Below are 25,311 nucleotides of genomic sequence, written 5' to 3'. Positions count from 1 at the left end.
CTAAATCAGCAAGTCTGAAAAGGCTGAGGCTTTTATTTTGAAAAGGCTCTCAGATAACTTTAAAATACTGCCGCAACTGAGATTCAAAATTCATTTAATCAACAACAATAATATCACCAGCCCTCCTTCATTTCAGGGTCAGAGATGGAGTGATTTTAGAGTTACTAGAAAGATAGCACCTCCACCACACCAACCCAAAGCACCAGATCTGCCAGCTAGCTTCTGCCTGAAATCCTTTATCAAGACCAAACTCTTCATTCCTCAACTGGTATCCAAATGTTTTTTAAAGGCAAAGAGAAATAACAGAAGTATGTAACACTGATAAACATATAAACACTGAGAACAGATAATTACTTAGTTGTGATAGGCGGAAATGGTTAGAAAGCAGAGGGATCAAAAGGAGAATGTGAAAATACTACATTTAAAAGGCATTAGAATTTTTAAGTTGGTCTTTGGCACTTTGCAGTCTTCACCCTCTTACTGTCCCACTCTCGAGGTTTCCAGTATCCTCACACTGCTCTCCCCTAAGCTCTGGACTATGGCCACCCTATCCAGACATCTTCTAAAACCTAAAGTGGGCATGCTCCAAAATTAACCTACCTCCCTGTAACCTCCAAATTCTCCATTTCTTCAGTTCCTACTAAAGCATCCACAATTAATGTTGCCTTAATTCTCACAGAAATATTTGCTTTTTTTTTTTTTGGATAGGCTAACTATAACTATTAAGTCTGTAAATGAACTTCAGAAAAATGGAATTTCAGGCACTGAAACAAAATAAACTGAAAACTGAAGACCATCTAAGCAATACATGTAGTGATAATCTGGGGCATTATAGGCAGGCGGATCAGCCATGCCCTGGAGTCCTATCCCTAAGGTCAGTTCTAAGTTCCTGCTTTTCTGCCACCTGTCAATCCAGAGTCTCTAAGCAGTCTGTGGCTCACTTGTGTCAGAATTCCATGGGATCTTCTGTTACAAACACTGATTCTCCGGCCTCACTCCATACTTCTACATAGCTCTCCCTAATGATTACCTTTTTAAGCACACTCAGATTGGAGAATTATGCTCTAACAGCTCCAAGCATTCTGGGTTTTAGTGTTTGGTTTGGTTTTCCCACAATCATTTACACAGCAACAGAAATGGCTATGACTGAGGAGTTAAGAGTGGTCATCTGCATGGCCAGTAGTAAATCAAGAAATGTTTAAATCCTCAACATTCTTTAAAAGAGATCATTATTATAAGCCCTCTATTCTTTCAAATATTACTGATTCTTGCTAAAATTCTACAAAGAGATGTGCAGTAGGAAAATCCAAATACCAGTAAGCAATTTATTATACTATTTATATTGAATTGGCAAAAATAGGTAGGTACTACCAAAAAATTTAACGATTACATCCAGAATCTCTCTAGTTTTTTTTTTTAATTGATTGCTCTCATAGCCCTGAAGAATTTTATAGGGTTAATACTACACTGATTTAGTGTTGGTCTGTTTGAAAGTCATCAGTTTTACATAAACTCTCAACTGCCAAAACGACAAAGACAAATCCACACAAGGACCCATATACACTTACTTGTAAAGATATTGATCCACTGTCCTTAGTTTTGCTTAGGAAGCTAGAAATGGATAGATTCAAGTCAATGCTGCTATTATCAGCAGTGGAACCAGTGCCTGAATCAGTATCATTTTCCTTTTGATTTTCAGATTCTGGTAACATGGTTTCAGTTTTTGACAAAGCACCTATTTCTCCTTTATTTTCTGCATCTTCAGGATTGATATTAATACTGGGTATTGGAACAAGCTGAGGTTCACTGGGCTGTGGAACGGCAGTGACCTGAGGTTCTGCTTTAACTGGCACTTCACATGGAATTTCTTTTTGCTCTGTGTCCATCTCAGTAGTGGCTTTATGAACATCAGGAGTTTCATTTTCTAAAGCTTTCTGGTCAGTATCAGTCACTACACTTCTGACCTCTGTTCCTTCAGTGCCACTTGATTCAGTAATCTCAACATCATTTGTCCCGACTTCCTCACGGGTCTCCAATCGGTTCTCTGAACTGCTGATTAGTTGTTCCTCACCTTCACCGTCTACAGATTTTTTGTCTGTCTCATTAGTTTCAACTCTCTCTTCAACAGAAGCTTTCTCAGTACCACCAGCCTCGGGACCCTCCGTGGCCTTGATCACTAATGTCTGGCCTACGTCACCCACTTCTTTCCCATCACTACGCTGAGCATCCTCAGCACTGCTCTCAGCTGCCCTCTGAACAACATCTTCTGCCTCATTTGTTCCTATCACTTTGCTTGTATCACTGATCCTATCTTTTTCAGTTTTGTCATCTTTTCCCAGTTTCTCTTGGGTGTCTTCCTTTGTAAACTCAACTTCATTTTCAATTGCCTGAATATCTGCCTCTTTTTCTCCAGTCTCTTCAGAAACTAAATCCATTCCTTGGACAGTAGTATCTTCAATTTCTTCAGAATTTATAATCTTATTTTCAAATATCTGCTGCTTTTCCTGATCTGTTTCTTCTTCAGGTTTCAGATTCTGTTCAGTATTTGTTTCTGAAGTTATCATTATGTTATTTTCTTTTCCTTCACTGACTGAATTAATGTCCACTGCCTCATGGTCTTCTGTGTCAGGAAGATTTTCAAGCTTGGGTCTCTTCTCTTCTCTTCCATTTTCCTCAATTACTGCTGCTTTATTATGAAGTTCAGCCATAGCTTCTAAATGAGTATCATTAACATGTTCATCAGTACCCACCACAACCTTTTCAGGTTCATCACTGGTGGGTTTTTCAGTAAGAATTTTACTGTTAAATTTATCTTCAGAAGTATTACGTTCTGTTTTTTCTGAGACAGATTCCAAAATACAAGCATTTTGTGAAAGCTTATCTTCTTCAGAGCTGGCAATACTCAGGTCAGAGGAGGCACGCTTACTGGCAGGTATTGGCTAAAAAAGATTTTATACAGTTTTAGTGTTAAAAATGTAATTTTAAGATGGTGACCAAAACAATATTTCATATATATGTGTGTATATATATATATATATATAAATGATGAATTCATATATATAGTGATTTAATATTTTTATTCAGTAAAATCTGATAAAATTATAAAAATAACTTAAAGAACTGACAAATCTTCACATAATAAATATGACAAAAATGGATAGCAAGGAGCAAACTTGAAAGCAAGGAGAAAACTCAATAAATCTTCACCTCTAAATTAAAGGTTTTTGTATTGCTACCCAATAAATCAGGCTTCCTTGGTAGTTCCACAGTAAAGAATCCACCTGCCAATGCAGGAGACACAGGTTTGATCTCTGGGTTGGGAAGACCCTTGGAGAAGGAGATGGCAACCCACTCCAGTATTCTTGCCTGGGAAATCCCAGACAGAGAAGCTTCATGGGTTACAGTCCATGGGGTTGCCAAAGAGCTGGACACGACTTAACAACTAAACAACAACAACGCAATCAATTAATTCTTAGACATACATGCAATCGTAACTCAAAATTCAACTCTAAAAATTCCCAAAACACAATTTTGTTTTTAAATACTGACCAGAGAATTTTCTGTTTCTTCGTCATCATCCTCCTCTTTGCCATCTTCAACCTCTTCTGTAACTTCAGCCTTTGCCTCTGCGATCAACTCCCGAATTGGTTTGTTGGAATCAACGGTCACAAAAGGATGCTGTTTGATTGTTAAAAAGAGCTTACTCAGTAACAACTGAAATGCTTGTGGAGTGAGTTTCATATATATAAAACACATTCTTATGTGGTAAAAACACTGACATGTAAGTAGGAAAAATATAAACAACTTCAGATGATAGTACATCTGGGATAAGACGGTGGGGAAGGGAACTGAACAGGAATAGGAGCTGCCTGCAACTCTATCTGCACATGTTTTTTAAGAATCTGAAAGAAATATGTCAAAAATGACAACACATTACTTCTGGGTAATAGCTTCATGTACTCTGCTGTATGTCTGAAAATTTCATAATCTAAAACCTAAATTAAAACTAAACCAAGTTTCAAATAAATTACTAGTTCTTAAAAAGTAATAGTATGCTTACATCTCATATAAAACCTCAATAATTATAAAAAGCTTTAAAGTTCTGTTAAAAGTGAATATAAACACCTGTTTTTTTTTTACATAGTTCTAATGTTTTTAAGAGTAAGAAGATATTTTATTCATCTCTGTACTCTGCACTTAGTGTTTGGCACAGACTAAGGTCTTCCAGTGTGGAGGAAGTGAAACAAGAGAAGATGCATTTCAAGGTTATACTTGTTGTACAGACAGAAAGGCAATTTTTCTTGCTTCTTCCTCCAGATAAATAGCAACCTAAAAAACTATAATGGAGGAGTTGTACAATAACTCAGCCCTGGGTGTTCTTTGGAAGAATGATGCTAAAGCTGAAACTCCAGTACTTTGGCCACCTCATGCGAAGAGTTGACTCACTGAAAAAGACTCTGATGCTGGGAGGGATTAGGGGCAGGAGGAAAAGAGGATGACAGAGGATGAGATGGCTGGATGGCATCACTGACTCGATGGATGTGAGTTTGAGTGAACTCCGGGAGTTGGTGATGGGCAGGGGGGCCTGGCGTGCTGCGATTCATGGGGTCGCAAAGAGTCGGACACGACTGAGCGACTGAACTGAACTGAACTGAACAGTAACTGCTTCAAGATCCGTCATTCTACTTGTCTACCTGTACTACTGTTTGACAAAATTTTATTTCAATTGGAGGCTAATTACTTTACAATATTGTATTGGTTTTGCCATACATCAACATAAATTTATATTAAAAAAATAAAATAAAGATTAAAATAAATAAATAAAACATGAAAAAAATCTTATTTCAAATATTACAAACAAGTCCTGCTATAAAACAAAATTATTCAATCACTTCAACACCATTTTTTCTTAAAGTTAGCAATATTTACTAAACATTTACCCTCACTGTAAGAGACACTAAAAAAAAAATTAATTTGCTCACGGCCCCTGTCACCAAGGTACTTGTTTTCTAGTAATGGAGAAACTGAATGGATGTGATTGACAAAATGGAAATAACTAAACAAAATGAAAAGAACACAAACTGAATCAGAAAAGCATAGGAGAAATTACTTAAAAGCTAAATAAATGCCTCTTAGTAAGGGGACCACGCGTTTGTAAAGTAAATGTTAACTACTCAATGTATCCTGTGTTTGCACAGGAAAACTGAAGGAATCTGAATCTGTATTCATCTTAAAGAGATGCTGCAACAGCTATATGGTTTGCCACTGTCACACTACTCTTATTTTACCTGCAGCAGCTGAGATGTAGTCCACCTGGAATCCACATTCTTTTCCAAGCATTTCTTTAGAAAGTCCTTAAAATTTGAAGACCTTCAAAATAAAATTTTAATAATGACATTCTATTTTATTTTCTTATTAAAATCAAAACTATGAGAAACCATGGTTAAGTTCTATCATGTATGTAATAGTATTAACTCAACATAAAACTAGTTCATGAGAATATCCATAAGTCACTCATTTATAAATACAAGTCACATGTATGTAAGTAGGCTTATAGTCTTAAGTCATTGAGATACAGTCAAATGTTCATAAGAAAGCTAAAAATCATAAAAATCCTTCCATTATATTAACCTCCACAAATACAGATCACATATATGCCTTAGCTTCTCACAGAAAATACTTTTTCATGTAGAACTCCAATCACTGCTATTTTCAAATTGATGGGGAAAGTTAATTATAAACATTTATATGATCCTTAAGTCTCGAAAACACACCAGTATCAGTTTTCTATTTCATACAACCTTCGTACCATGTACCTAAGTTTAAATACCCTTGGAAAGCTAGAAGAATAAAGTTTCAAGTTTTGCTTCTTAAAAAGTTTTGTTTAGGAATATTTTACCATTTTGATGGCTGTGCTAATGTAGGGGGCTCAGATTTTGCTATTTTTAGCAGCACTCTCATTGGATTTAATTCATGATGAGGTGGTTCTATCTCAGCCATTTCTATTAAAGTGATACCCAGGGACCAAACGTCGGCTTTGTAGTCATAGGGTCTGTCCTTTGATGTTTCACACATGACTACCTCAGGAGCCATCCTATGAAGACAGAGAATTGAAAATTAAGATGTTTAACTTAAAATGGTGATCACAAACCACATAAAAGACAGACAGTATAATCAAACGTGGACAAAATTAACATATAATAACTGCTGACATAACTAATGCAGCAAATCCATAAAACTGAATACATACCAATAGGGTGTGCCAATAAAGGAATCTCTCCTTTGAATTGTCCTTGTGTTTTTAGCTGATACTCCAAAATCCGCTTGAAACAAATAACCATACAAAAGTATTACTGATAGTTTTTAAGCAAAGTTTGCTATATTCAACTTAAGGGAGAAGCATATCAAGTCTTTAATAAGACCACTGTCATTAAAGGGTAAGAAAAATAGAATTGGAGTGACAACCCACTCCAGTATTCTTGCCTGGAGAATCCCTATGACAGAGGAGCCCGACAGGCTATACAGTCCATGGGGTTGTAAAGAATCGGACACAGCTGAGTGACAAAGCACAGCACACAAAATGGAAAGAGAAGTAACTTCCCTCTCACCCTAATTTTGACCACGCTCTTTCTACCATATCTCCACCCACCCCACAAAAAAAAACTGCCACAGAAAAGATTCCATCATTAATACACTTAATACCACCATCTTTATACATCTTCAGATCACAAATTCTTCAGAACTGACAAAAAAAATAGTAATTTTAAAACAGACCAGTCTGTCCATTTCAAAATAAATGTCCAGTAGTGCTACATGTTACAATTAAATTGAAGGACAGTTTTTCTAGTATGAAAGACAGAAATTACACCAAAGAAGCCTTAAATGACAGCATGCCTGCGTGCTCAATTGTGTCTGACTCTTTGGGATCCCGTGGACTGTAGACTGTCAGGCTCCCCTGTCCATGCGAGTCTCCAGGCAGGAATACTGGCCTGTGTTGCCATGCCCTTCTCCGGGGGATCTTCCCGACCCTGCATCTCCTGCATCTTCTGCATCGCAGGCAGATTCTTCACTGCTGAGCCACCGGGGAAGCCCAAATGACAGCATATGTCTTGCTAATTTCCTCATAATATTACATCACAAAGAAAAAACTCAGGAATGATGTTTTCTGATTTAAATCATAGGGCACAGCAACATCGTAACTTTATCAGTTTTTTCTCCTTTTCAGCTTAGAGCTTGATCATTAATAGCAACACAAAATTGCTACTGCAGCATAAATTACCTCATGCCATATACATTTCACTCCTAAAGTTTCATCTGACATGCCACAATTCTCAAAACTGAATAAATCCCAAAGATCTAGTATTTGTATTCATGCCCCAAGGTCTGGCACAGAATACACACAATAAATGGCAGCTACTATCACTAATAATATATGTAATTTTAACCTCTGTGATACTTTGGCAGTAGAACTTTTAAAACTCATGAAATCCTGCCCTGTATTCTAATTATTTGTATCTATTATATAGTTTTTTTTCTTTTTTTGACCAGGTAGTTCTGCTTAAAACACCCTGGTAGCTGCCTACTGCCTACAGAATGATGTTACACTTCCTAATATGGTGTTATGAGGGCTTCCCTGGTAGCTCAGATGGTACAGAATCTGCCTGTGATGCAGGAGACCCCAGTTCGAGTCCTCGGTCAGGAAGATACCCTGGAGAAGGGATAGGCTACCCACTCCAGTATTCTTGGGCTTCCCTGGTGACTCAGACAGTAAAGAATCGGCCTGCAATGTGGGAGACCTGGGTTTGATCCCTGGGTTGGGAAGATTCCCCTGGAGGAGGGCATGGCAACCCACTCCAGTGTTCTTGCCTGGAGAATCCCCATGGACAGAGGAGCAGGCTACAGTCCATGGGGTCACAAAGAGTTGCACACAGCTGAGCGATTAAGCACACAGTCAACTCAGTATTTACTCCATTTCAGTGTTTTTTGAGATCCCATTAGCAGTCTTTTTACTTTTTTCCCTCAGAACATGACTGGGAAAGGAGGTCCAAAGCCAGACCTAAACCACAAATGCCCACCGCCAACAGCCGTACCTCCCTGAGCACTCTTACGAGCAGGCGGTAACCTGAGGAGGGACAAGAGGCCACCTTCATTCTTGTGCAAGGGGGAAATTAAGGTCATTAATAAGTACTGTACAGTTCTACTTACAGTAATGTGGCAGATATATGTTGGCCTGTTGAAATAGCATTTACATATTTATCTCCATTTGCAAGAATGTGATCTGATAATAAAAATGTGGTTATTGCAATGTATATATGGCTCCTAAGGATACTATGGTTCTATAATATCTGTGTATACTTAATACAATGTCACAGAAATGGAAGACATTCTTTATGCATGAATTAATGAAATAAAGTGCAACTATTTTAAATGTCAACCAACGCAAAACTATTTCAGCATCCTAAATCTTCAAAAATATAGTTATTTTTAATGGCATGTATTATTTTATACAAAAGTATACTGCTGTATTCAAATAAGATTTTAGAACACTTACAGAAAACATGTACCAAAAATAGATCCAAATTATACTATTTCAAAACAAGCAATAAGACTTTAAAATATGATATAAGACATAAAAAAGTAACATATATCAGCATTTTAAACCTCATGAATGAGGTGACAGAACACAAGAGAAATTAGAAATAAAAAACCATTTTAGAAACAAAGACTAAACTAGGAGGAATGCAAGAGCAAATAAACACAACGAATTCACACCCACTATCACTTCACACCCATTAGGACGGTTATCATCAAAAATATAGAAAATAACAAGTGCTGGTAAGGAGGCAGAAAAATCGGAACCCCTGTGCATTGCTCTGGAAGTGTAAATTTGTGCAACCACTGTGGAAAATGGTACGATGGTTCTTCAAAAAATTAAACACAGAATTACCATACAATCTGGGTATCTGCCCAAAAGAAATGAAGGCAGGAACTCAAAACAGATATTGTACACCATGTTCACAACAGCATTATTCATAGAAGCCCAAAGGGGGAAGCAACCAAAGTGTCCATCAATGGATGAATGAGTAAGTCAAACGTGGTGCATACATATGCTGATAACAGAACATTATTCAGCCTCAAAAAGGAAGAACATTAACACATGAATTTGAATAGGACATATGTAGGAATTCAGGAGAGCGTCGCTCTGTCCTTTGGAAGGGCCTAGAATGAAGGCCAGTCCAGAAACTATAAGCATACTTAACATTCAGACTGTGGTCTTAAAATACCATGTCCTACTAAATGAAAGAATACAAAACCACACAGATTCTTGCCAAAAAGTCTTTGGATTTATCTGCAAACTGAGGGAAATACAGAGAGGAAATTACTTAAGGCATCAAGAGTATGCAGCCAGCAAAATGCAAGATAAGAGAAACTACAGGTCTAATAGCTCAGGTCCCACAGAAGAGTGTTTCTCAACTTCTTTTTTCACCTCTCCTAAAGAGCCTTTTTAGACATTTTTCTCCGATCCTCTCTCCTCGTGAAATTTTAATGTCACAGATATACTGTATATCTGTTCATGTACTATCAGTGGGCCTTTGGAGGGTCACAACCATGGTAATACTAAAATTTTATTTCTTTGAGAAAGCATGCCATGAAAACGCATGCCATAGATAAAACATAAAGAGAAGAAAGGAATGGTGGGGAGGGGGGTATGACCCATAAATCAAAAGAGACTTCAAAGAAAAAGCAGGTTTTAAACATGGACAAGTCTAAACTCTAAGGTCTAGAGATGAACACTGGGTGATAGAGCCATGAAGAAACACAGGGAAGTGATTACTATAAAGTTAGTATACAGGTTACCTGTGGAGAAGAGGACAGTGACTTGAGATGAGGCACATGATGCAGCTCCTAAGGTGCCTGACATACTTCCATTTCTTTATCTAAGTGGTGATTACAAAGCTATTGCGTACAGAGCTACAAGTCAATAAGCTACACAACTCTTAATGTGGTTTCCTGTATCTGTATGTATTTCTCAAAAAAAAAGTTAAAATTTAGTACTATATCAAAGGAGAAAGCGATGGCACCCCACTCCAGTACCCTTGCCTGGAAAATCCCATTGACGGAGGAGCCTGGTGGGTCCATGGGGTCGTGAAGAGTTGGACACGACTGAGCAACTTCACTATCACTTTTCACTTTCATGCACTGGAGAAGGAAATGGCAACCCACTCCAGTGTTCTTGCCTCGAGAATCCCAGGGACGGGGGAGCCTTGTGGGCTGCCCTCTATGGGGTCGCACAGAGTTGGACACGACTGAAGCGACTTAGCAGCAGCAGCAGTATATCAAAGTATACCTGCTTAGAGGTCATGACAAAGTAAAGTGAACTATGATCACTGGTATCAGCATGGCCTTTGGGTATATTTTGTCCTTTTAATATCTGTCCAAAATACTCAAATTCAGGCTTCATCACCAGAGGTTTTTTCTTAATTCATATCTTGCTGCTACTACTGCCGCTAAGTCGCGTCAGTCGTGTCTGACTCTGTGCGACTCCATAGACGGAAGCCCACCAGGTTCCTCTGTCGCTGGGATTCTCCAGGCAAGAACACTGGAGTGGGTTGCCATTTCCTTCTCCAATACATGAAAGTGAAAAATGAAAGTGAAGTCGCTCAGTCGTGTCCGACTCTTAGTGACCCCATGGACTGCAGCCTACCAGGCCCCTCTGTCCATGGGATTTCCCAGGCAAGAGTACTGGAGTGCGGTGCCATTGCCTTCTCGGAATTCATACCTTGGGGATACTTAAAAAGGACTGTATCTTCTATCTGTATGTATATATATATGAAATTCATTAATTTCCCATCTAAAGTCTGTATCTATTCCTCCTTATGAAATTATCATTTATTCCCTCAGTGCAAAAAAAAAAAAAACTATTTTCAATCTTATACTTAATTTAGCATCTTTTTTACACTTAGTTACTTTGTGAGCTTAGCCAAGATACCGTATCTACAAAATAGAATATAAAACTAAAGACGGAAAAAGAAAACAACTAGATATGAGTTTTGGAAATGAAGACAAAACTAAATGGTTTCACATAATGTGTCATTTTCTAAATGTATTGTATTTATAAATATTAATTCTACATATAAAAATTTAAGGGAAAAATTATTAGGCAGTCTTTTAAAAGTGTGTCTTTTTAAAAATAACAATCCATCCTTTCCTATTGTTTAAAGAGTCTTTATATTAGGTGCCTATACTTAGAAATTCTGGGAGTTAATGAATAACTATTTGCCCAAGTTTTTTTTTTTTAGCCTCACCTCAGTCTTGCGGGATCTTAGTTCCCAGGCCATTGGCAGTAAAAGCACCAAGTCTTAACCACTGGATTGCAAGGGAATTCCCTCCAAGAAGTATTTTAAAAATCGCTGCTTAGCGATTAGCCACTAAGTCGTGTCTGATTCTTTGCGACCCCATGGACTGCAGCTCACCAGGCTCCTCTGTCCATGGGACTTCCCAGGCAAGAATATTGGAGTGGGTTGCCATTTCCTTCTCCAGGGGATCTTCCCAACTCAGGGATCAAACCCACATCTCCTGTTTGGCAGGCAGATTCTTTACCAATGCACCACCTGGGAAGCCCCAATTTAAAAAATTAACATGAAGTAATTCTCATGTTTTACATATTTTAACGTACTTCTCTTTGTTTCACATATTAATATTTGAGTCCTAACAGAACAATATTAAGTAACAGACATATAGGGAAAAACCTCACAGCATAAAACCAAATGCTTTATCTAAAAGAATAAACTTACCCAACTTAATATCTCCATCTAAGGTAAAAAGAATGTTGCCAGCCTTTAGATCTCTGTGGATGATCTTATTATCATGTAAGTAGTTCAAAGCCTCTAAAGTCTGCTTACAAACTACTTGTATTTGGGACTCAGTTAATGGTCTCTCAAGCTCTGCAACGAAAAAGTAAAAAAATAATCATTTTTGTACAGTGAAAGTGTATCAGCAGGTTATATACCTTTAATACCTTTACTGTCACTGTTGAAGATTATATACAATGAAATGACTTTTTAAAAAGTATAACACAAATATTAGTTTCTTCACATATTATCAGTTCAGTTCAGTTCCGTCGCTCAGTCATGTCCGACTCTTTGTGACCCCATGAATCGCAGCACACCAGGCGTCCCTGTCCATCACCAACTCCCGGAGTTCACCCAAACCCATGTCCATTGAGTCGGTGATACCATCCAGCCATCTCATCCTCTGTTGTCCCCTTCTCCTCCTGCCCCCAATCCCTCCCAGCATCAGAGTTTTTTCCAATGAGTAAACTCTTCACATGAGGTGGCCAAAGTATTGGAGTTTCAGCTTCAGCATCAGTCCTTCCAATGAACATCCAGGACTGATCTCCTTTAGGATGGACTGGTTGGATCTCCTTGCAGTCCAAGGGACTCTCAAGAGTCTTCTCCAACACCACAGTTCAAAAGCATCAATTCTTCAGCACTCAGCTTTCTTCACAGTCCAACTCTCACATGCATACATGACCACTGGAAAAACCATAGCCTTGACTAGACAGACCTTTGTTGGCAGTGTCTCTGCTTTTTAATATGCTGTCTAGGTCATATCTTTCCTTCCAAGGAGTAAGCGTCTTTTAATTTCATGGCTGCAGTCACCATTTGCAGTGATTTTGGAGCCCAGAAAAATAAAGTCAGCCACTGTTTCCACTGTTTCCCCATCTATTTCCCATGAAGTGATGGGACCAGATGCCATGATCTTCATTTCCTGAATGCTGAGCTTTAAGCCAACTTTTCACTCTCCTCTTTCACTTTCATCAAGAGGCTTTTTAGTTCCTCTTCACTTTCTGCCATAAGGGTGGTGTCATCTGCATATCTAAGGTTATTGATATTTCTCCCAGCAATCTTGATTCCAGCCTGTGCTTCCTCCAGCCCAGCGTTTCTCATGATGTACTTTGCATATAAGTTAAATAAACAGGGTGACAATATACAGCCTTGACGAACTCCTTTTACTATTTGGAACCAGTCTGTTGTTCCATGTCCAGTTCTAACTGTTGCTTCCTGACCTGCATATAGGTTTTTCAAGAGGCAGGTCATCCTGGAATGTGAAGTCAAGTGGGCCTTAGAAAGCATCACTACGAACAAAGCTAGTGGAGGTGATGGAATTCCAGTTGAGCTATTCCAAATCCTGAAAGATGATGCTGTGAAAGTGCTGCACTCAATATACCAGCAAATTTGGAAAAGTCAGCAGTGGCCACAGGACTGGAAAAGGTCAGTTTTCATTCCAATCCCAAAGAAAGGCAGTGCCAAAGAATGCTCAAACTACTGCACAAGTGCACTCATCTCACACGCTAGTAAAGTAATGCTCAAAATTCTCCAAGCCAGGCTTCAGCAATACATGAACCATGAACTTCCACATGTTCAAGCTGGTTTTAGAAAAGGCAGAGGAACCAAAGATCAAATTGCCAACATCCGCTGGATCCTCGAAAAAGCAAAAGAGTTCCAGGAAAACATCTATTTTTGCTTTATTGACTACGCCAAAGCCTTTGACTGTGTGGATCACAATAAATTGTGGAAAATTCTAAAAGAGATGGGACTACCGGACCACCTGAACTGCCACTTGAGAAACCTATATGCAGGTCAGGAAGCAACAACATTTAATTTTAAAATTTTATCATGGTCATCTAAGAATACAAAAATAATTAGGCTGATTTAACTTACTGAATGTTACTCAACAATAAGATAAATACACATGTATAAATGTTTGAAATCCACTGACTTTTTTAAAAGTATAATTTAAGATATAAATGTAAGGAACAAAAAGGCATTTACCAAGCATCACAGCATCTACTGCTCCACCAGCACAAAATTCAATGAGGATCTGCAGGCAAATAAAAAGCACATGTCTAATACCACACTGATTCTGAGTATTTTTCCTTCAAGCTAGCAAAAAATATAAATAGAGAGCTATCAAATAACCTAAGTTACATAAACAATATTATGCTAACAACCATGAAGACTTCCTTTGTAAAAAGAGTCACAAGTCTTGCTGTACATTTGAGAAAGTACAAAGGGAACACACTGTGGAAGTATGCGCATTTTTGTTCATCACAACTTGTAGTGTCCCAGGTTCTCTAAAGTTACCTGGTACAGAATGTTTATTAAGGGCCATATTATACATCCACGCCCTCACCACTCAAAGACTTTATACTCTCCTTTCTTAAGGTAACTATTGTGAGTTAAATGAACAAGAATATTTTTTAACTTTACTAACAGGAACACATCCTGAAAGATTGCTTTTAGTTTTCTAGAAACTTGGGGAAAACACACACAAAAGCTTCAGATACTAGCTCACTTATCACATCCTACTGGATGCCTTCCCAAACCTCCCTGGTACATAGCACCATGCATTTTTCCTTCTTAATCCTCATCACAGTTTTCATTTTGTATTTTTATGATTCTTCAATTAATTCATGTCTCTCTCTCCCTCCCACTGTCCCTCATAGTTGTCTAGCTGTTGCTTATAATTACAGAGCTTAACAAATTGTATAGATTCATAGTTTTTTCTCCTCTATAGAACAACACTTTATTTTTCACAGGAGCTTATTTTACAATAAGTTGTTTTTCAAATTCATTATATCATATGAAAAATAATTTGGGAGACAGATCATTATTATCCTACAGTGGAGTAAACAGACTGATAAAGATTAACTGATTTATCCAAGCTCCTGCCTAGTATCACCAAAATAAAAAAGGAAAGGTCTTTTGATTTGCAGCCAGGTACAGCTTACACTATCTACTCTTCTTTTGTAATACTTTGCTTATTCCTTTAAGGAGACAAACTAAAACTCCATTTTAAAAAGTCCTCTTGATTAAATTAGTATTGGTGCAGAGCAAGTGACTGACTGGTTATTATAAATATTAACATTTTATTTATATATTTATTTATGCCTAACATTTTCTAAAAATGAATAAAATTTTTACATACAGACCTGGCCACAACAAAAGAAACTTAAAAAAAAATTTAAATACTTAAATTTAAATTAAGAAACTTATATAAGACACATTAAACTAACATTAAAAAACAAATAAATAAATAAAAAAACTGGGGGGAAAAAAAGACTTGAGAGAAAGAAAGAAGTTCCAACTGGAAAAAAATATTAATTCAAAACAAAAAAGGAATCTAATTTCATTATTCAGGAAATTTAAAATTCTTCACCAAGTTTCTACATTTCAGTCCAATGTCAAATAATCATGAAACACGGTGTTCTAAAATACACATCTAAACATCTGTTGAAGCTAAGGATATGTTGCTATGTTGTTAATCATCCTCTCATCAATGGGTCAATTCTCACTCAAGAAGCATAAGTAACTAAATAGAAGAGGTAGTCCAAAAAAGGTCTACACAACTTATAAATCTCTTCAGGACGATTAACTTATTTTGGCTATTCCTACAGATTAACCAAAATACTTACCCAAAGATTATTCTCATAATAGAAGGCATCTAGAAGCTTGACTATATTAGGGTGATCACAAGATGCTAATATATCAATTTCAACCATGTAGTCTTCAAGTTCTTCTTCAGATTTGGTGTCAATCACCTTTGCAGCAGCTAAAACATTGGTCTCTTTATTCTGAGCCTAAAAACAAAAGTATCATTATGTCCACAATTACAATGCATACTTGATTTATAAATATTATTATTTTTTTAATAAACTTTATTTTTTCTTTTCAGTTCACAGCAAATCTAAGCAGAAGGTACAGTGCAGTTCAGTTCAGTCGCTCATTCATGTCTGACTCTCTGTGACCCCATGGACTACAGCACGCCAGGCCTCCCTGTCCATCACCAACTCCTGGAGTTCACTCAAACTCGTGTCCATTAAGTCGGTGATGCCATCCAATCATCTCATCCTCTGTCGTCCCCTTCTCCCGCCCTCAATCTTTCCCAGCGTCAGGGTCTTTTCAAATGACTCAGTTCTTCACAGCAGGTGGCCAAAGTATTGGAGCTTCAGTTTTGGCATTAGTCCTTCAAATGAATATTCAGGACTGATTTCCTTTAGGATGGACTGGTTGGATCTCCTTGCTGTCCAAGGCACTCTCAAGAGTCTTCTCCAACAGCACAGTTCAAAAGCATCAATTCTTCGGCGCTCAACATTCTTCATACTCCTACTCTCACATCCATACATGACCACTGGAAAAAGCATAGCCTTGACTAGACGGACCTTTGTTGGCAAAGTAATGTCTCTGCTTTTTAATATGCTGTCTAGGTTGGTCATAATTTTCCTTCCAAGGAGCAATACTCTTTTAATTTCATGGCTGAAGTCACCATCTGCAGTGATTTTGGAGCCCAAGAAAATAAAGTCTCTCACTGTTTCCACTGTTTCCCCATCCACTGCCATGAAGTGATGAGACCAGATGCCATGATCTTAGTTTTCTGAATGCTGAGTTTTAAAGTCAACTTTTTCACTCTCCTCTTTCACTTTCATCAAGAGGCTCTTTAGTTCTTCTTCACTTTCTGCCATAAGGGTGGTGTCATCTGCATATCTGAGGTTATTGATATTTCTCCCAGCAATCTTTATTCCAGCCTGTGCTTCCTCCAGCCCAGCGTTTCTCATGATGTACTCTGCATACAAGTTAAATAAGTAGGGTGACAATATACAGCCTTGATGTACTACTTGCCTTATTTGGAACAAGTTGTTCCATGTTCAGTTCTAACTGATGCTCCCTGACCTGCATACAGATTTCTCAAGAGGCAGGTCAGGTGGTCTGGTATTCCCATCTCTTTCAGAATTTTCCGGAGTTTCTTGTGGTCCACATAGTCAAAGGCTTTGGCGTAGTCAATAAAGTAAAAATAGATGTTTTCCTAGAACTCTCTTGCTTTTTCGATGATCCAACGGATGTTGGCAATTTGATCTCTGGTTCCTCTGCCTTTTCTAAAACCAGCTTGAACATCTGTTAGTTCATGGTTCATGTACTGTTAAAGCCTGGCTTGGAGAATTTTGAGCACTACTTTACTAGCATGTGAGATGAGTGCACTTGTGCAGTAGTTTGAGCATTCTTTGGCACTGACTTTCTTTGGGATTGGAATGAAAACTGACCTTTTCCAGTCCTGTGGCCACTGCTGAGTTTTCCAAATGTGCTGGCATATTGAGTGCAGCACTTTCACAGCATCATCTTTCAGGATTTGAAATAGCTGAACTGGAATTCCAACAACTCCATGAGCTTTGTTTGTAGTGATACTTTCTCAGGTCCACTTGACTTCACATTCCAGGATGTCTGGCTCTAGGTGAGTGATCACACCATCGTGATTATATGGGTTGTGAAGATGTTTTTTGTACAGTTCTTCTGTGTATTCTTGCCACCTCTTCTTAATACCTTCTGCTTCTGTTAGGTCCATACCATTTCTGCCCTTTATTGTGCCCATCTTTGCATGAACTGTTCCCTTGGTATCTCTAATTTTCCTGTAGAGATCTCTATCCCATTCTATTGTCTTCCTCTATTTCTTTGCATTGATTGCTGAGGAAGGCTTTCTTATCTTTCCTTGCTATTCTTTGGAACTCTGCATTCAAATGGGTATATCTTTCCTTTCTCCTTTGCCTTTTGCTTCTCTTCTATTCACAGCTATTTGTAAGGCCTCCTCAGACAACCATTTTGCCTTTTTGCATTTCTTTTCCTTAGGGATGGTCTTGATCCCTGCCTCCTGTACAATGTCACGAATCTTTGGTCCACAGTTCTTCAGGCACTCTATCAGATCTAATTCCTTGAGTCTACTTCTCACTTCCACTGTATAATCGTAAGGGATTTGATTTAGGTCATACCTGAATGGCCTAGTGGTTTTCCCTACTTTCTTCAATTTAAGTCTGAATTTGGCAATAAACAGTTCATGGTCTGTGCCACAGTCAGCTCCTGGTCTTGTTTTCACCGACTGTATAGAACTTCTCCATCTTTGGCTGCAAAGAATATAATCAATCTGATTTCAGTATCGACCATCTGGTGATGTCCATGTGTAGAGTCTTCTCTTGTGTTGTTGGAAGAGGGTGTTTGCTATGACCAGTGCGTTCTCTTGGCAAAACTCTTTTAGCCTTTGCCCTGCCTCATTCTGTACTCCAAGGCCAAGTTTGCCTGTTACTCCAGGTATTTCTTGACTTCCTACTTTGCATTCCAGTCCCCTATAATGAAAAGGACATCTTTTTTGGGTGTTAGTCCTAGAAGGTCTTGAAGGTCTTCAAAGAACCGTTCAGCTTCTTCAGCATTGCTGGTTAGGGCACAGACTTGGATTACTGTGATACTGAATGGTTTGCCTTGGAAATGAACAGAGATCATTCTGTCATTTTTGAGACTGCATCCAAGTACTGCATTGTGACTCTTTTGTTGACTATGACGGTTACTCCATTTCTTCTAAGGGATTCTTGTCCACAGTAGTAGATATAATGTACACAAACTAGATATAACGTAGCAGAAAGTACAAAGAGTTGCCACATACACCTCTTCCCTATTCATGCACAGCCTTCCCCACTACCAACATTCTGCACCAGAGTGGTACATCTGTTAAAGCTGAGCAATCTGTATTGACACATCATCATTACCTGAAGTGCACTGTTTACATTAGCATGAACGCCTGGTGTGCCTTCTATGGGTTTGGACAAAATACATGATATGTATCCACCATGTTAATATCACACAGAATAGTTTCACTGCCCTAAAAATCTCTATGCTCTGCCTATTCATCCCACTCTTTCTCCTAACCCCTTCCCTGATCTTTTTACTGTCTCCATAGTCTTCTGTTTTTCATACAGTATGTAGCCTTTTCAGATTGGCTTCTTTCACTGAGTAACATGCATTTAAGATTCCTCCACATCTTTTCATGGTTTGATACCTAATTTCTTTTTAGTGCTAAATAATAGTTGGATACACAGATGCAGCAGGCATGTTTATTCATTCAGCAACTGAAAGCATGTTGGTTGTTTCCCGGTTTTAGCAATGATGGATAAAGCTGCTATAAACATCTGCATGCAGCTTTTTGTGTGGATTTAAGTTTTCAACTTCTCTGAGTAAGTACGAAGGAGCAGAATTACTGGATCATATGGTAAAAGTATGTGTAGTTTTGCAAGATACTGACAAACTGTCTTCTAAAGTGGGAAACAGTGGAAACAGTGAGACTTTATTTTGGGGGCTCCAAAATAACTGCAGATGGAGACTGCAGCCATGCTTGCTCCTTGGAAGAAAAGTTATGACCAACCTAGACAGCATATTAAAAAGCAGAGATATCACTTTGCCAACAAAGGTCCATCTAGTCAAAGCTGTGGTTTTTCCAGTAGTCATGTATGGATGTGAGAGTTGGACTATAAAGTCCAACTTTTTTTTGAGCACCAAAAAGTTGATGCTTTTGAACTATACTGTTGGAGAAGACTCTTGAGAGTCCCTTGGATGGCAAGGAGATCCAACCAGTGCATCCTAAAGGGAATCAGTCCTGAATATCCATTGGAAGGACTGATGCTGAAGCTGAAACTCCAATACTTTGGCCACGTGATGCAAAGAACTGACTCACTGGAAAAGACCCTGATGCTGGGAAAGACTGAAGGTGGGAGGAGAAGGGGATGACAGAGGATGAGATGGTTGGATGGCAGCACCGACTCAGTGGACATGAGTTAGAGTAAACTCCAGGAGCTGGTGATGGACAGGGAGGCCTGGCGTGCTGCAGTCCATGGGGTCGCAGGGTCGGTCACGAGCGAGTGACTGCACTGAACTGTTGCTCCCCACCCTTGCCAGCACTTGGTTGTGCTGGTGGAGGTTTCTGTCATTCTAATACGTGTGTAGTGGTATCCCCTTGTTTAACTTTACAACTCCCTAATGACAGATGATGTTGAGCATCTTTCCATATGCTTACTGACCATCTGAATACCTTCTTTGGTGAGACGCCCAAATCTTTTGGTAATTTTTTAATCAGACCATAGGTTTTCAAACTGTTGAGTTTTAAGAATTCTTAATGTATTTTGAATTACAGTGCTTTATCAGATATGTCATTTGCAAACATTTTCTCCCAGTCAGTGGCTTATTTTCTCATTCTCTGTTATACTTATTTTTTAAAGGTAGTCTAAACATAAATATTAACAGATACATGCTAAGTGCTTAATACCGATAGAATTTCAAGTTGCAGGTTCTACTGGATCAGACTGTTAGGGTTCAAATTCTGATTCTGCCACTTAATAACTATGTTGTTTGGGCAACTTACAAAATCCTTCTCTTAGACTTAGCTTCCTCATCAATAAAATGTACTTACAACTCACAAGTTTGTGAGAATTAATATAACAGATATTTGCCAAGGGAAAAAATACATATAAACATTTAATATACTGCCTGCCATTCATAGTAAAAAGGATTCGAAAATGTTATCTCGAATTATTACTATTATTAGTTAATCCGCAAAATGATACCATGATATATTAGCATTCCTGCTTTAAAGGAGGATAAATAAACTTAGATTAAAATGCTTCCCCAAGGTCAGGAAGAAGAGGCAGAATCGAGATTCAAATCCAGGCTGTTTCTAAAACTTTATCTTAATCATTACCCTTCCCAGTTTTCCTATATTTCCATCAGTTTAATCATTTTTCATTGTTTTTAGTACTTTAACTTTTCCATTTTCTTTCTTTAACTGAATAACTTCTCATTTCCATTTATTACAAAGGAAAGGTTTCCAAATGTGTAGTAGAAGTCAAGATCATTATTTTAAAGTTAGGAATCAAATCATAAAATACTAACTAGGTTTTTTAAAAAATTACATGGACAGAGGAGTCTCGTGGGCGACAGTTCATGGAGTTGCAGAGCTGGACAAGACTGAGTGAGCACACACACAAAGGTCTTTAAAGGAGATTTTCAACATTATGCATGTTACCATCACTTCAGCAAATCTATCATTTTATAAGAAAAAACAGCAAACTTTCAAAAGCTAGTAATAAGTGTCTTAATAAATAAATGTCCAATTCCATTTTAATAATTTATAAGGAGAAAATTTTATAAAATAAATATATATATACATGCAGAAAACATTCATCTAAGCACTGTTTATAATAAAGAAAACTTAATCAGCCTAAATGTCCATTAACAAAAACCTACTTAAATCATTCAGTATGCCTCTATAATGGAGAATTATGCAACCATTAAAATTAACTGACTAATCAATTAATATTTCTTAAGACAGAACAAAAATCACAATATATTGCTGAATGGAAGAAAGCAACTTACTAAATAGCAGGGATGGGGGGAGCCTGGTGGGCTGCCGTCTATGGGGTCGCACAGAGTCGGACACGACTGAGGCGACTCAGCAGCTGCAGCAGCAGCAAACAGGAAAGGTATGCGATTTTACAAAAACTACACATACATTTTTACATAGGGCCTGGAAAATCCCATGGATGGAGGAGACTGGTAGGCTGCAGTCCATGGGGTCACTAAGAGTCGGACACGACTGAGTGACTTCACTTTCACTTTTCACTTTCATGCATTGGAGAAGGAAATGGCAACCCACTCCAGTGTTCTTGCCTGGAGAATCCCAGGGATGGGGGAGCCTGGTGGGCTACCGTTCATGGGGTCACACAGAGTCAGACACGACTGAAGTGACTTAGCAGCAGCAGCAGTTATGTAAGAAATACTTGGAAAGACATCATCGGGGGATGGCAGTTTCACGTGCCTTTGACTTTCTCTGTATTTTTCACACTGTTTACATTTTTAAATGGACATGTATTATTTTTATAGAGGCAATAAGGTACTAAAACATCAGTCTATGGGATATTTCTTAGGGATCTATTACCTAATCTTGGAGATGATGATGGAAGAACAATTAAACTAGGTATAAGCCTCTATGTGGGAATTCTCCTAAGTAGACTTTGCTTCATTTTCCCTCCTTAGGTAAAAACAGAGGTAGAAATTAATGCTAATTACTAACAAAGTAACCCTAATGTTTAGGGTTCAGAGAATGGTGGTGTAGTCACTAAGTCATGTCAGATTCTCTGTGATCCCAGGGACTTTAGCCCACCAGGCTCCTCTGTCCATGGATTTTCCAAGCAAGAATATGGAGTGGGTAGCCACTTCCTTCTCCAGGAGATCTTCCCCACCCAGGGATTGAAAGCTGGTCTCCTGCATTGCACGCGGATTCTTTACTGACTGAGCTACCAGGGAAACCCATTATCTTATGTTCTGCAAAGAAAGAAAAACTGCTGATAAACTATGACAGAAGTTTGTCATTTAGAATTTTCACATTATTCCTTTTTAAGAGCTCTTTTGGATAGAGCTAGAGAAAAATTGCTATTGTATATTATCTTTGTAAATACAGGAAAAATAAAACACTTCTTCACACTTAACTCTTCTGAGTCACTTTTTCACTCAGAACTATCTAATGTCTGTGTTTTCACACAATATTATTCTCTGGCCATGAAAAGCTTTGGTGATACAGCATTTCTTTAAAAAGTATTCCTCTACTACTGTCTCGAAAATTTTCTTTGAAGCCAACTACCTCCTATTTTGAAATCATAATGCTGATATTCTCTTCATCTTATCACAGATGCTAAAAGAAGCTTTTAGATGACAACCAGGACTCACATTCTTTCTTCACAACATTCTTAAATGGTTTACTGATTGAAACATCAACGGGCTGCAACTGTATAATACCGGAGATACAACTACATTCACAATGCACGATGACACATACCACAACTGCCGCCTGGCGAACAATGTGAAGGCATCAAACAATAAATCGGGACTTGTCCCAGTCTCAGAAATGTTCAAAAGCTGAAGGTCTATCATAACTGGGTGAAACATGGCATTAAGTTTATCTACGAAAGACACTTTAGTTGAAAAAATAATACATGGAACTCACCCTCCCCCAAGTCAGGAAATAAGTCAGTGAGAAATGTCCTTCTCTCACCATTTTAATGTAACACTTTGGGAAGAAAGAGAGCAGAGCAACTGTCCTTGAAAAGGACACTATAAAATACAAGCAGTGGTAAGAGACCGAGGATATTGTGAGGAGAGTTAAAAAGTCGTCCTTCTTTTGCATGCCTCTACCCATGGCAGGAGAGATTTTAAAGACGTATCTTTCACTTGTTAATAGAATGGCATGAAAGAAGAAAAATAATTAATACTAGATAATCTCTAAGGTTCTTTGTAGCAACAAATTTCATTATTCCATTGCCTTGGATATACTGATTAAGTCAGTGATAGTACCATTTGGTTTAATATAAATACTAAATAAATTTTACATTAGAAAATACAGTGCCTCTTACATTACTGATTGAAAATATTCATCACAATCTGGTTTGAGAGAACTCTAAAATTCAAAACTGAAATAAATTGATGTGTGCAAAACCATACTTTAAACAAACATAATGCAAATAAGGTGTTAAAAAGAAACAATCACATCTACTACCTAAAAGCATAAAAATTTTAGACAAAATTTTAACTAAACAAATGTTAATAAAAACAAGAATGAAATAACAAACACTCAGATGTTATTTTAAAGGAGCTATAATTTCAATAGGTAAAGTTTTCAAAAATCAGTGATGATCACTTAAAAATCACTATGTTTTTATCTTCACGAATCACAGGCACCAAAGAAAGAGATGGCAATGACACAAACTCAGCAACGTGGAGGAAAAGATTCTGCAAAGCTGAAACTCAGATCCCTGAGGACAGAGTGGTGCTCAGCTGCTGCTGAGTCTCTGAACTTGGAAGAGGGATCTTGTGAGACCAGGGTACCTTTTGAGGAAGAAAGGACTAGCCAATCAGAGCTGGTGTTTGTAAGGGTTATGATAAGACTAGCTCTGTGAGTGTTAGAAAAACTACAAACTGAATCTGGGACAGCTATTGCTGGGGTGAGACGTTCCACTAGGATGATGGTCAAAGTAACAGCAAAGCGACAGGGAGCCACAGGCAACAGAAAGATGTAGGCTCTTTCTCCGCCTCCTTGCAGCCTTCCTGTAGTGTTCAACGCTTCTGAAACCTAAAAGTGAGCACCTGGCAAGACAGAAACAGTGATCTGCAAAAATCTCAGAACAACGTCACAAAGCAGAACCACAGAAAGGGGTGTTGGGAGCTGAGGATTACAGATGGGAGAACTAAGACACAGTAGTATTAAATATTTGGTTAATAAATATTCAAATTTCCAAAGAGCAGTTTGGGAAAAAAAACAGCACTAGAGAAAGAAGATAGTTTTAGACTGTTTAGATACTATTAACTGTTTTATATTACATGCTAATCCTGGTGATCTTCTCAGAAACCAGATAAGACTTTGGTAGGAATAAGAGTGAATATCAGATAAGAATAAAATTACTCAACATAACTTAGCTAAGATACACAGTTAATTTCCACTATTTATTCTCATTTGTTCTATAGTCACTACAAACCCTGAATTAGTGAATACTGAACCACTACTCCTAGATGAAATACATACACACATTGTCCCACACAGACCTTAGATCTCAAACAACTCATCCTGGTAGATTCTATTTGTTTCACAAAAGACAAAATGAAGTTCAGAAACGTTAGGTGATTTGTTCGAGGCTGCCCCAACAACAGGTGCCAGAGTTTGGGTTCAAACCCCATCCAATGGGTCTCAAACCAGGAGCCTCTTGCACTACAGTACACAGCCCCGCCTGTCTCCATCCTCCGGACCTCTCTGTATGAGAGGTGAGACAAGACAGAGCACTACCAAGTTCGAGCTCAGCACGCAACAAGGGCATCCAGGCACTCACATCTTATATAGCTTTGCACGTGTACACAAATAACTGCGAAAGCACCGCATGTACAGGTTTGGGGGCTACAAATAGATTTTAGTAAGTAGATAAATTTGCAAATAATGAGGATCAGCTATACAGTATACTCTTACATTAACAGGTAGAAAATATTACAGATATCCTTTTTTAAAGGATTTCTCCACTGCAGAGGACACGGGTTTGATCCCTAGTCAGGGAACTAAGATCCTGCATGCCATGTGGTGTGGCCAAATTAATTAATTTAAATGCTTTTAAAAGAACACATTTTCATGCCATTTCCTGAATTCTGCAAAAAAGAAAAGAATATACTTTATATTCCCAAATGCTACTTTATTTATATTGCTCTGGTTATTTACGGAAAACTTAGTTATTGGTCAGTCAAGATACTAACAACAGAATGTCAATAGTAAGTTAATGTTGGTTAAATCAGTAATTTCTAAAATGTTTTACCAATTCTCAGATAACATAGTTTTCCCATTTATTTCATGGACTTGCTGACTCTGAGCAGCATGAATAAATTGCAACATTTTTGATAATTCTGTGAT

General features: G+C 38.0%; 1 protein-coding gene across 3 annotated transcripts in view; it reads right to left on the bottom strand.

Moving 5' to 3' along the window:
• The window catches only part of SLK (STE20 like kinase), a 62,272-nt gene that overhangs the window by 22,721 nt on the left and 14,240 nt on the right, over positions 1-25,311 (bottom strand). For 2 of the 3 annotated variants that reach the window (XM_086377643.1, XM_086377644.1), the window contains exons 2-9: positions 15,479-15,643; positions 13,836-13,884; positions 11,796-11,945; positions 6,251-6,323; positions 5,900-6,094; positions 5,289-5,370; positions 3,550-3,678; positions 1,569-2,939 (exon numbers count right to left, since the gene is read on the bottom strand). In XM_086377643.1, the coding sequence (XP_086233769.1) occupies positions 1,569-2,939; positions 3,550-3,678; positions 5,289-5,370; positions 5,900-6,094; positions 6,251-6,323; positions 11,796-11,945; positions 13,836-13,884; positions 15,479-15,643 (2,214 nt within the window). The remainder of the gene's footprint in view (positions 1-1,568; positions 2,940-3,549; positions 3,679-5,288; positions 5,371-5,899; positions 6,095-6,250; positions 6,324-11,795; positions 11,946-13,835; positions 13,885-15,478; positions 15,644-25,311) is intronic. The other variant, XM_086377645.1, reaches the window with a different exon arrangement.

This window comes from Bos grunniens, chromosome 26 (assembly GCF_055505025.1).
Source record: "Bos grunniens cultivar Pamir isolate PY7600 chromosome 26, Bosgru_T2T1.0, whole genome shotgun sequence".
Classification (NCBI taxonomy): domain Eukaryota; kingdom Metazoa; phylum Chordata; class Mammalia; order Artiodactyla; family Bovidae; genus Bos; species Bos grunniens.
The sequence above is the reverse complement of the archived record's forward strand: the minus strand, read 5'-3'. Positions and strand labels throughout refer to the sequence as shown.